Below are 12,319 nucleotides of genomic sequence, written 5' to 3' on the forward strand. Positions count from 1 at the left end.
GAAGCTCAGAGAGGGTTCCGAAACTTGCCAATGACACCCAGCAAGGGAAAAACGAAAGTCAAAGTCAACCTTGGCCCCAGTAAGCATTTACAGTGGCAGTGCAAGCATTCCTTCCCCAAGGGCCTAGGTAACTGGCTAACCACAGGGTCCCCAGAAAACCCTTTGAGGTACTTTATACCAAAGGCTAAAGGTAGTGGCCATGTAGCTCAAGACATGTTGCTGATCACGTGCAAGGTCCTGAATTCAGTGCCCCCTCCATCTCTCTCTCTCTGTCTCTCTCTGTCTCTCTCTGTCTCTCTCTCTGTCTCTCTCTCTCTGTGTGTGTGTGTGTGTGTGTGTGAGAGAGAGAGAGAGAGAGAGAGAGAGAGAGAGAGAAATGTAATAAATTTTTTAAGAGAAAAGAGAAAAAGGGAGTCCTCTCTTCCTCCCTCCCTTCCTCCCTTCCTTGTTAGAGGTGGTGCTGTTTGGAGACAGTTTCACTATATAGTCCAGGCTCCCTTGAACTCACAGCTATTCTCCTGCTTCGGCCTCTGGAGTGCTGTTATCACAAGTCTCAGGTACCGCCCCAGCACCTCTACACAAATGACTATAACCCTGTTTACTTTTCAGTATGAGCCCTGAAACTAAGCAGAAATCTATAAGACATGAATCTCTTTTATTTATGTATTTATGTGTTTATTTATTTAACCTGGACAAACTGTTCTAGGTGAAAGAGGAGACGATGGACAACAGAAGCTACTCCAACCCTCCAGACAGCCTTTCCATCTTCTCCGAGTCTGCCCACTTGCCACTGTCCAGGCCCTTCTACCTGGACCCCATGGTCACTGTCCACCTGTGCCCCGAGGCCCCTGTGCCGCCCCCTTACACGAACGAGCTGCCTCTGCTGCCCTTTACCGGCGATACCCTGATCATGGACAATTATGGGGACCCATACCCCTTCCCTTTCCCCATGCCTTACGCCAACTACAGGCGCTGTGACTACGCCTACGGGCCCGCCTTCATCCGCAAGAGGAATGAGCGCGAGAGGCAGCGAGTCAAGTGTGTGAACGAAGGCTACGCCCGGCTGCGGCGACACCTGCCCGAGGACTACCTGGAGAAGCGACTCAGCAAAGTGGAGACCCTCCGAGCTGCCATCAAGTACATCAGCTATCTGCAGTCTCTCCTGTACCCGGATGAGACTGAGGCTGGGAGGAACCCTCAGACCACCAGTTGCGGCCCCCTAGAGCCGTCTCTGAGAGTCATTTGAGTCGGTGCTTTCCCAAACGGGCTCTCCTGCAGCGGCGTCCAGTAGATTCTCATACCCGTGGTTTGGGGGAGAGGACAACAGTAGCCCCACTACCAACCTTCCTTAAATGCTGCTTCTCTGGGTTTCAGAGACACTAAACTATCCCATGCAAACTGAGACTCCCATGCCGGCCTGACGGCTTTGAGTATTCTGAGGGTACCGAGTGCCCAGGGGTCTCCGCACCACCCACCCCACCCTTCATACAGCCTTGGCCAAATGTATGCTTGGTAAATATTTGTTGACACGATCTTCCTGTTCCGATCCTGTCACCTGTGCCGGGACCACGATTAATTTCCATACCGGATTCTGTTCTCAACGGCTCTACCCTCATTTTGAAGCCGTTTCTTTTTTATCTTTTGATGCATGACTTGTGTGTGTCCTGTAAGGCAATGTGTGTACAAGAGTGTGAAGTTCTTAAAATATTGTTGCTCAAACTGACGAATAACTTTTGACTTCTGCCGTTGAATGCACCCACTTAGTTTACTTTGTGTTTTTTTTTCCTTTTTCTTTTTTTTTGATTTTTCGAGACAGGGTTTCTCCGTAGCTTTTTGGTTCCTGTCCTGGAACTAACTCTTGTAGACCAAGCTGGCCTCGAACTCACAGAGATCCGCCTGCCTCTGCCTCCCGAGTAGGTTTTTTTTTTTCTTTTCGCTCTAACTATGTAACTCACAGAGATCTACTTGCCTGCGTTTCCAGACTCCTAGGATTAAAGTCGAGTGCCACCATGCCTGGCTTCCCTTGGCTTTCAAAGCTCCATATACTTTGACATCCCCACAAAAGGGAAGCACAGTCTTGCAAACACATCCTTCTCTCTTTACTCTCCAATTCTAAATTGGGATATTTCCCTACCGTCACTAAAACCCCAAGGTCTCATTCAGTAATCCTTTCTGGCTGCCCCCATCACTGGTCTTTTTAGACTGAGATTGGAGGCATGTGTCTGGGCCACAGTCGTCCTGGTGAGTGCAGAATTGGCTTTGGGAGAGCATCATCAGTCAAGGCACTTTGAGTTGCCAGAGGAAACTCAACCCAAACTGTCATAACTAATACAGAGAGTGTATTCCCTCGTGAAACTGAGGGACTGAATAACCCACAACCCATAATTTTCAAATCTCCCTCACCCACCAGCAAGAAGTACAAGCAGCTGGAGAGAAGGCTAAGTGGTTAAGAGCACTTGCTGCTCTTGCAGAGGACTCAGGTTTGCAATACAGAATAATACACTGTGAGGGAGCAGTGGGCTACTTGAACTAGAGTCCCTCAGAGCCTATCTCTATGACTCTCTCTGGAAATAGCCACCAGGATCTCCTAGAATTAGATGCCTCCTTATTCCTGCACAAGAAGAAGAGAGTCTGTATACAATTCCCAGCTACAGTCTTGAGACTCATACACGCCCGTGTTTGGTTTCTTGGGTCAGCTCCACTGAGTCACCTATGCGACTGCCTCAGCACACCAGTCTTTGTGGATACGGGCATGAGAGTGGAATCTGGACTTCTTTATCTTCGGTTTTTCGAGACAGGGTTTCTCCATGTAACAGCTCTGGCTGTCCTGGAACTAACTCTTGTAGACCAGGCTGGCCTCTAACTCACAGAGATCTGCCTGCCTCTGCCTCCTGAGTGCTGGGATTAAAGGCGTGTGCTACCACCACTGCCGAGGCTTCTTATTTATTTTTTTAAATGATTTATTTATTTTATGTGCACTGGTGTTTTGCCTGCATTTTGTCTGTGTGAGGGTGTCAGAAGCCCTGGAACTGGGGTTACAGACAGGTGTGAGCTGCTATGTGGGTGCTGGGAATTGAACCTAGGTCCTTTTGGGAATTGAACCTGGGTCCTTTGGAAGAGCAGACAATGTTCTTAACCACTGAGCCATCTCTCCAGGCCCAAGGAATCTGGACTTTTATTTCTTTGGTCACCAATCTGTTCCCTATCCTTCTACAGCTCACATACTTATTCGGAGAGTTCCTTTTGTTACAAACACGCTCACTCCTTTGGTTAATGTGTGTGTGTGTGTACATGCACGGGGCTGTAGAGGCTAGAAGGCGTCCTCCTCAGTTGTTATCCCCTTTATTATTTTTGAGGCAGGATCTCTCACTGAACCCAGAGCTCCACATTTTGGTTCAGGAGCTGGCCGTTAAGCTCCTCCTTCCATGCTAGGGTTGTATGTAAACCCGGCCAAGTGGGTGCTGGGGAGACAAGCACAGGTCTGCATGCTGGCATAGCACGCCGTTTCCCTACTGAGCTGTCTTCCTAGCCCTGCTATTTTGTTTTAAACTATAAGGAATGAAGAGTCCCTAGGCCACTCATTAGCTTCCCAATCCAGCCTTCTGCCTTCTGTAGGTAGAAGCAGACAGTCTCTGTAGAGCTCAGCATCCTCCACGGGACTCCCCCAAGACCTCTAAGAGGCTCCCACTGTAAGGAAGCAGTCATTGAGATAAAGGGAAAATAAAAAAAACTTGCCTTGATTCTCCCACCTCACTCCCAAATCTGTCTCTCAGGGCTTCAGGTCACTCTCTGCACATGCCCAGTACACTCCCAAGCCCTGGTATTGCCTGCTGGATTAAGCCCATAGCAACCTGCTAGGCAACCTGCCTGGGAACCAAGAGTTGTTACACCAACGCCATGAGTGTCAACTGTCAGATGGGGCTGAGACTAAGGTAAGGCTCAGGTCTGGGCTGGATTTGGAGTTTTAGGTAAGTCCCTTTGGAATCAGACTTGTGGCTTTGGGCCATGGTAGACCCTAACAAGTCCTGGGAGACGCTGCTGCCTCTGAATAAGTCCACAAGGGGAGGACCCTGAGCTAGTCCTGTAGGTGACCAGGTTAGGAGGGGAGTCAGTGGCTTCTGGTGGGGGTCAGTTAGTCACGGCAGGGTGTGTAAAGAGAAAGGGCATGCTTCAGGGGTTCTAGCCACAGGGAGGAGGAAGGAGGTAAAGCCCAATGGGAGCTGGGCTGCTGGGTGCCTCTCGCGGCTCATCTCTGGAGTGGTAACAAGCTATGGGCATGCGGCTTTGAAGGAGGATTGAAGTGGGATCTCTTTAAGCTTCTAGCTTCAGTTCTTTCAGTCCTCCCTGGTTCCTGGGGGACACTCTGAGCTAGGTACTCCAAAGGGGACATTGGGTGTATGTGGGAACCCCGGGGAGTGTCCCCTGGCGGGATTAGACTACAGTTGTGATATCTGTGTTTGCTCTAGGTGGGTACTCTGAAGACCATGCAGCCCTCTACCAGGCCTGGGCTGCCTCTGCCCAAATACTGCAGTGTGGCCACAGCCTGGAAAGCCCCTGACCCAGATGGTGCGGTGCCACCCTGGGGCCTCTCCTTCACCTGTCCCTTTGCCACGCAAGCATCCTGGCTGCCCACGAGCTGCACACTCACCAGGTACCAGCTTCTGTCCTCTGTCCTTCCTTTCCCCTCTGTTCCTGGTCTTAATGGCAGTTTAGAGTCCTCAAATGCCTGAGATTTTCCAGAATAGCGTTCTCAGTCAGCTGTCTAAAGTGTGACTATGACACGGCAAAGGAATGTCAGCCTGTAGCAAGTTCCAGGGACCAACCAGTCTGCCTAGGATAGGGACACGGCAACCCAGCACTCAACTTAAAAAATTTTTAAAAATTTATTTTAAGTGTTTGGGTGTTTTGCCTGCATGTCTGTGTACTACATGCATACAGTACCTGCAGAGGCCAGAAGAGGGCAGCAGATATGCTTGAATTGGAGTTACGTAGAGAGGCTTGTTTGTAGCCATGTGGGTGCTGGAAACTAAATCCTGGTCTTCTGAATTAATCCTTAACCAGTGGAGAATCTCTCCAATTCATTGCTCAAGTTCTTAATTTATTTGTTTGGATCACCTTTTTTACAAAAAAGGTATTTTTTTTTATGGTTTATTTAACTTTATTTTATGTGCATTGGTGTGAAGGTGTCAGATCCCCAGCAACTGGATCTTCAGTCAATTGTGAGCTGCCATGTGGGTGCTGGAATTGAACCCAGGTCCTCTGGAAGTGTAGTCAGTGCTCTTAACCACTGAGCCATCTCTCCAGCCCCATGCTTGGATCACCTTGTTCAAGATTAAGCTTAGCTTTTGTGTTGTTGTTTTATTTTGATGATTTGGTTTGTTTTCTTGAGACAAGGTTTCTCTGTGTAACAGCCTTGGCTGTCCTTGAACTCACTCTGTAGGCCAGGCTGACCTTGAACTCACAGACCTCTGTCTGCCTCAGCCTAGGTGCTAGGACTAAAGGAGTAGGCTACCACCACCTAGCTTTTTTTTTTTTCCAAGTTAAGCATCTTTACATTCAGACTTGCCTGCAAAAACAGCTTTTTTTCAAAAGCCCATACCCTCTTGGGCTGGAAAGACTACTCTACAGTTAAGAGTGCATATCCGTACTCCTAGGAGACCTGAGTTCAACTCCCAGCACCCACATCAGGCAGCTCACAAACGCCTGTAACTCCAGTTCCAGGGAATCTGAACACACACACACTTCAAAAAGTAAAAATAAATATTTGAGAACAACCCCCCCCAAAACCAGATCCCCCATTCTGCAACTGCCCCAGCTCCAGTGTCTCTACATTCCTCTGACCCCTGAAGCCAAGCAGCTTACAGTTTGATTCCCCTGTCAATTTGTTACCTCATCCTAGAATCCCACAGCTTTTCAAGCATTCATTAACACAAGCATACAAGCAGATTTCATTTGGTTTTCCTGAAATGATGCCCCTGCAGAAAACGCCCTGTGTGCCCTTCACTTTCTACTAACTCCAGAAGTCGAGCTGATCTTGCAGCAAGTCATAGATTGCCACGCTCTCCCTGGATTTCTGTTGTGCACACCTTCTCATCCTCATGCAGTGAGCTTCCTCAGATCAGACCCTGAGGCGTGGATCTTATTATTATTATATTTCATATTCATGTGTTTATCTAGGTGGGAACGCACACTATATTTCACATGTGGCCGTCAGAGGACGACCTATGGGAGTTCTCTCCTTCCACAGTGTGGGGTCTGGGGATCGAACCCTGTTAGGCTTGGTGGCAGCACCTTTACCCTCTGAGCCATTTCTATAGTCTATTGATGCTTACGGGATTTTGTGCTCGCCCTTTGATTTCATTTGTTTTTCCCAGGTGTGGCTCTTGTCACCCATGTTCCCACGCTGCTGATACATCGTGGCAGGGGCTTAGCTGGCTGGGAAGAGTCGGAGATGCTGCTGGCCCCTGGGTCCTGGCCAGGAGGGAACCGGAAGGCTTTTATTATCTGGCTCAGATAAAGGCTGCTCCAGAGGCAAGTGCTTCTCGCCACCAGCTCCCACACACTCCTCTGGGTGACTCGGTTGCACCCGGTGTGTCTTAGCTGTGTACATTTGTAAGTTTGGTTCCTTGGCTAAGCTGTGAGGGCTGTGTGGTGGAGTTCCGCAAAGTGAACAGCTTGAACAACAGAAACCTCATTTGTTTCCCATTCTTGAGGCATCGCAGGTTTGGTTCTTTCTAAGGGCTACGAGGACGAGTCTGTTTCCTGCCTCTCATAGTTTTCAGTATTTGCTCAAAATCTTGGGGTTTCCTTAGCTTGAAGAAGCATCACCCCAATTTCTGCCTTCCAAATAATATGGCTTTCTCTATTAGCTATTCAAACTTCCTCGTTCCCAAATTCTTTTTATTTATGTGTATATATATCTCTGTCTATGTCAAAAAATGCAAATATAGAAAATATTCAGCATATTTTTAAAAACATGCTCATGTATGCTAAATCACACACAGAACCACAGAACAGAAATGTTCTGGTAAGTCATGTCACCTCCATAGAGTTGCCCATGGACTGGACACTGCTGGGGGGACCCCTGCTTTGGAGGTGACCCTAGAATGTCATTCCCATTTGGGGGCACAAGTTACAGCTCAAGCATCCTCAAGGGGCCAGCTCAGTTGCTTGGACCACTGAAGTGCTAACTAATGACAAAAGCAGAGGAGACAGCCAGTCACGGTGTGCGCCACCACCGCCTGGCTTAGACTTCTCTTTTAAAACTTAGTTTTAGGCCAGGCAGTGGTGGCGCACGCCTTTAATCTCAGCACTTGGGAGGCAGAGACAGGCAGATCTCTATGAGTTCGAGGCCAGCCTGGTCTACAAGAGCTCGTTCCAGGACAGCTAGAGCTGTTATGCAGAGAAACCCCGTCTTGAAAACAAGAACAAAAATTAATTAAAATTAGATTTATTTTAATTTTATGTCTGTGAGTTTATCTGGGTGACTATATCTACCATGTGCATGTAATGCCAACAGAGGCCAGAAGAGAGTGTCAGTAACCCTGGAACCAGAGTTACAGACAGTTGTGAGCTGCCCTGTGGGAGCTGGGAATCAAACTTGGGGTTTCTGCAGGAGTAGTAAGTGATCTTAATTACAGAGTCATCTCTTGGGTCCCAAGTTTTAATTTTTTGACGTAGGACCTCCTGTATCCCAGGAAGCCTTGAACTTTGAACTTGGATTCTCTTGCCATGCGTGGTTTATGTTCTGATGGGGATGGAGCCCAGGTCTCCTACACACTAGACATGCACTCTACCAACTAGCTACATCCCCAGACTTTGTGAATGTGGTTCCATGTGAGCATGCTCCTGCCCCTGTGTGTACATGTGCCATGGCATGTGGGTCAGAAGAGAACTGGGGGAGTCAGTTCTCTCCTTCCATCATGTGGGTCCTGGGAATCAAACTCAGGAAGTCGGGTTTGGCTGCAAGCGCCTTTCCCCATGGAACCATCTTGCTTGCCCCATCATTTTGTTGTTTCAAACAGAGTCTCAGTTTGTAGCCTCAGCTGCCCTGGCCCTTGATGACCTCAACATGACCTTGAATTCAGTATAAAGCCCAGGCTGCCCCCAAACTCGAGAGCAATTCCCCTGCCTCAGCCTCTCTTCACAAGGGTATGCATTGCCACTCTCTTGTTTTTCTGCTGTATTTCAAATCTTTTTTTAAGATTTATTTTATGCATGAGTGCTTTGTCTGTGTGGTAGTTTGAATGAGAATGGCCCTCTTAGGTTCATATATTTAAATGCTTGGTCCCTAGATGGCGGAACTGTATGGGAAGGATTAGAAGATGCAGTCTTATTGGAGGAGACGTGTCATGGGGGTGGGCTGGAGGTTTCATCCTCTGCTCTCTCTGCCTTGCACTTGTGGATTGAGACGTAAGCTCTGTTTCAGCACCAGCACTATCCTTGCCTGTTTGATGCTCTGTTTCCCACCATGATGGCTATGGAATCTAACCCCATGAAACCGTAAGACCAGTAAACACGTCCTTTTATAAGTTGCCTTGGTCATGGTGTTTTATCAAAGCATTAGGACAGTAACTAAGATAGCCTACATATATGTATGTGCATCATGTATGTATGCCTGGTGGCTACAGAGGCCAGAAGAGGGTGTCCAACCCCCTGGATCGGGAACTGGAATTATGTATAGCTGTGAGCCTCCAAGTGAGTGCTGGGAACCAACCCATGATCCCCTGCAAGGGCAACCAGGGCTCTTGATTACTGAACCATCTCCCTAGCCTCTAATGTCAAATCTTACTCTATTTTCTTTCCCATAGCTGGAGAGGAGGGGGGCCCTGGTTGTGGAATTTGAGGCTCCCCTTGTCACAGGCCTAAAGCTGCCAGTTCAGCAACGGAGAGTGGTATTTCCAGAAGATGTCATTCAGTTCTCGCCATCTGTACCACATCCACTGCAGCCTGGTGACAAGGTGCTGGCCCCCTGGGAAGCAGAGCAACAGCCGTACGGCCCGGGCACTGTTCTCTTGGGCTTGAAGAAGCAAAAAGGCCAGAAAGGTGAGGAAGCTGTTGTGACCCTACACGCCCAGAGGAGCACTGCTGGTGGCCACGGCTCCGCAGTGCAGGAGTCAAAGCAAAGAGAACCCTCGCACCTTACCCAGTGGCCTTACCCTGCAGCGGCAGCAGATCTGGTCCTATCTTCCAGGGTGTGTTATGTTTAGTATCAGGGAGGACAGAAGCTGGTGGCTTGTGTCTGCGATGCTAGCACTTAGGAAACTGAGCCAGGAGCATTGCTGGAAGTTTGAAGGCAGCTTAGGCTACAGATAAGAGTGTCTCAAAAACCCAAAAAGTGGGGGCTGGAGAGATAGCTCAGTAGTTAACAGCAAAGGACCCAGGTTCAGTTCCCAGCACCTACATGGAAGCTTACATCCTTCTATAACTCCAGTTCCAGGGGACCCAGTGCCCTCTTCTGGCCTCCCTGGGCACCATGTTAGAATGTGGCACACATACACACACCCAGGTAAAACACCTAAACATATAAAAACACATAGAATAAAAATTAATAAAGATATTTATAAAACAAAGCAAATAACGACAAAAACCCAAAAAGGCATAAAATAAAACCAATAGAAACAACCCAGAACTACCATGTCTATGCTGATTACCTAAACCAGCGCATGGGCTGGGAGTGATGTCATGGCATCTAGAATTCCAGCACTCAGTGGGCTGAAGCAGGAATCATGAAGCTGAAGGGAGCTTGGGCTACTTTAGACCTATCTCAAAAACTCAAACCGACGAACCCAACAAAAACATCATGTGTGGTGGTGGCAGGGAAAGTATTCTAGTCACGAGGACTCACCTCCCATCACTCACCAGGTCCTCCAGGGACTGACAAGCCTCTTGTGCAGCCAATCAGCACAGCTGTTCTTCAGAGAACCATAAAATCTTTGCTGAGGCTGTGCTTTGGTTCTGCACGAAAACCAGGTCCCTCCAGGCCCTCTACAGCCTAGGAGGCAGGGAGGTGCCAGGAAGTCCTCCAGAACTGGTGGTCAGTGTGGTATGTGAGAGGGGACATTCCCAAAGGCTCTCTGGGCACAGCGGCACATGAAGAGCCAAGAAGAACAGGGGGTGGGGCTGAGGCTTTGGGCTTTATTCCAAAGAACCAGGAATCATAAAAAAATGTCTCCCATTTCTCTTCATAGCATCTAAAGAAGAAATCACTGTTCACTTCTGGAATGGCAAGACAACTAAGGTGCCTCTAGACAGGGTCAGGTGGGTGCCCCCCACTGTCTGGAAGAAGGCCGTGGAGAGACTACAAACACCTCACACCCGGGGCTGCCGTGGTCCTTTCCTGTGGGCACCTCACTGTTCTCAGCTAGGACCTAACACTAGATGCACCACACACAGATCTCCTCTGGACTCCTCATGTCCTCCCTGCCTCTCTCGTGCCTGCTGCCAGCCTCTGTATCAGAGCTGTTTCTGTGGCTGTCCTTTGGTGGGGCCTAGCTGGTGGCCACTAACGAGGACCTCAGAGGCCACAGCAAGAAAACTCCCAGACTCCGAGCTGAAGCCCACAGCTCAGCTTCTGCCCCTACAAGGTCCTAAAGAAGAGGCGATAGCAGCGTTCAGCTACAATATGTCCTCCTCCTCCGAGGAAGAGAATTCAGAGAGTCATCTGGAGACGGGACTTCCGCAGAGACAGATGGTAAACAGAGGAGTCAACACTGACCTCATCATTTCTGAGAAGCCTCTGCAGCAGTGTGGCCCCAGCCAGCCTGAGTGGAGGTACTGGAGGAGGAACGGGCCTGAGCCGCCCCCTGGAAAACCGGGTATGGTATACCAGGGGTTTGATGCTAGCTTCCCAGACAGGGGCTAGGGGCTGCAAGGTTCTCTTGACATCTGAACACTCTGGTGGGCTTGGAAGTAATGTATGGAATGTAGGCTGTCGGGGAGACTGTCAGGTCAGGGAAGAGGTAGCTTCCATATGAACAGGAGAGGACAGATAGTTTGATCTTTGTGCTCTGATTGGTAACTCTAACACCCTCCTCTTCTTTGACACAGGGTCTCATGTAGCCCAAGCTGCCCTTGAACTTCCTATGTAGCCAAAGATGACCTTCAACCCCTGATCCTCCCACCTCTACCTCCCAAGGGTTGGGATTACAGGATGTAGTACCATGCCAGGTTTATGTGGTGCTTGGTAGAGCCCAGGGTACCATGCGTGCCAGGCAGGTACTCTACTAGCATCCCCAGTCATATCTTTTTCTATCTCCACTCATCTAATATTTAATTATAAAGAAATGTATCTTTTGGGTCCCAGCTGTTTTGTTGCAGTCCAGAAAAACATTTAAATTTCTGGAGCTGGCCCATGGAGCAACATCAGGAATATTCTAAATCTACACAAAGAATGTGTGGGGTGTGGGAAAGGGCCAGCCCCAGCTATTTCTTCCTTAGAAGTCCCATCCCCTGCTGTTTTTGTTGTCTTAGCAGTTCTGACTGGGTCTGGTCACCTAGACTAGCCTGGTTCTAGGACTGTAGATGGGAGCCACCATGCGGATGCCATACTGCCTGTCACAGTCAAGTGACAAAGATAACTGATGTGTACAAAGCCAAGTGTGAGCCAGGGCTGGAGACAGCAGCAGGTAACAGCCTTTTCCTTCCCAGCTTTGCGTCCTTGTAAGGAAATGTACTGTCTGGCTTCTAAACAGGATGGGCATTTAATCAGTACTAAGCACTAGCACTCCATCAGTACTTGCTATCAGTCTGTCAAGTCCAAAGATGGCTGTCAGTCTTCAGCTCTACCTCTTGTGATCCTCTGCCCTCCATGCACGGCCTTATGCATCCCCTACAAGGATACAAAGCTAGAAAGGAAAGAGCAGTTGTCACCTTCCCTTGTCTCCAGCACCAGCCCCACTAACCGATCTTGGGTTTAGGAACAAGACGTTGACACAGTAAGGAAAAAGACAAGGACAACCAACAGGACAGAGTGCAAACTGCAGTTGTGGGGACCACCCAGGAACCAGCCCTGAAAGTCAACAACATGAGACCACGGCAGACTCAACCAGAAGCTGAACACAGACAACGAAGTCAGGGCATTGGGACAACCAGAGGAACAATTCCCTTAGAAGAAAAGCCCTGGGCTGGAGAGATGGCTCAGTGGTTAAGAGCATTGCCTGCTCTTCCAAAGGTCCTGAGTTCCAATTCCTGGCAACCACATGATGGCTCACAACCATCTGTAATGAGATCTGGTGCCCTCTTCTGGCCTGCAGGCATACATGCAGACAGAATATTGTATCATAATAAATAAATAAATATTAAAAAAAAAAAAAGAAAA

At 48.8% G+C, this 12,319-nt stretch overlaps 2 protein-coding genes across 3 annotated transcripts; both read left to right on the forward strand.

The window, feature by feature from the left end:
• Positions 1-721: 721 nt before the first annotated feature.
• Ascl3 (achaete-scute family bHLH transcription factor 3) lies at positions 722-1,246 on the forward strand. Its single transcript, XM_057777043.1, has one exon. The coding sequence runs from the start codon at positions 722-724 to the stop codon at positions 1,244-1,246; it is 525 nt and encodes a 174-aa protein (XP_057633026.1).
• Positions 1,247-4,470: 3,224 nt separating this feature from the next.
• On the forward strand, positions 4,471-12,248 carry C8H11orf16 (chromosome 8 C11orf16 homolog). Of its 2 annotated transcripts, none has more exons than XM_057779146.1 (5): positions 4,471-4,651; positions 6,375-6,531; positions 8,811-9,045; positions 10,191-10,817; positions 11,919-12,248. In XM_057779146.1, the coding sequence occupies exons 1-5, from the start codon at positions 4,485-4,487 to the stop codon at positions 11,930-11,932; spliced, it is 1,200 nt and encodes a 399-aa protein (XP_057635129.1). In that variant the 5' UTR covers positions 4,471-4,484; the 3' UTR covers positions 11,933-12,248. The 2 variants fall into 2 exon arrangements, with proteins under 2 accessions (XP_057635129.1, XP_057635130.1); XM_057779147.1 differs by lacking the exon at positions 11,919-12,248 and having other exon boundaries at positions 10,191-10,260; positions 10,587-10,600.
• Positions 12,249-12,319: the final 71 nt, after the last annotated feature.

This window comes from Chionomys nivalis, chromosome 8, assembly GCF_950005125.1.
Source record: "Chionomys nivalis chromosome 8, mChiNiv1.1, whole genome shotgun sequence".
NCBI classification, from domain to species: domain Eukaryota; kingdom Metazoa; phylum Chordata; class Mammalia; order Rodentia; family Cricetidae; genus Chionomys; species Chionomys nivalis.

Excerpts from the sequence above, each read along its gene's own strand:
- C8H11orf16 (XM_057779146.1), top strand. The coding sequence starts at position 4,485 with ATGCAGCCCTCTACCAGGCCTGGGCTGCCTCTGCCCAAATACTGCAGT. Across the intron at positions 4,652-6,374 it reads ACGAGCTGCACACTCACCAG|GTGTGGCTCTTGTCACCCAT; the intron begins GTACCAGCTTCT and ends TGTTTTTCCCAG. Across the intron at positions 9,046-10,190 it reads GAAGCAAAAAGGCCAGAAAG|CATCTAAAGAAGAAATCACT; the intron begins GTGAGGAAGCTG and ends TTCTCTTCATAG.
- Ascl3 (XM_057777043.1), top strand. The coding sequence starts at position 722 with ATGGACAACAGAAGCTACTCCAACCCTCCAGACAGCCTTTCCATCTTC.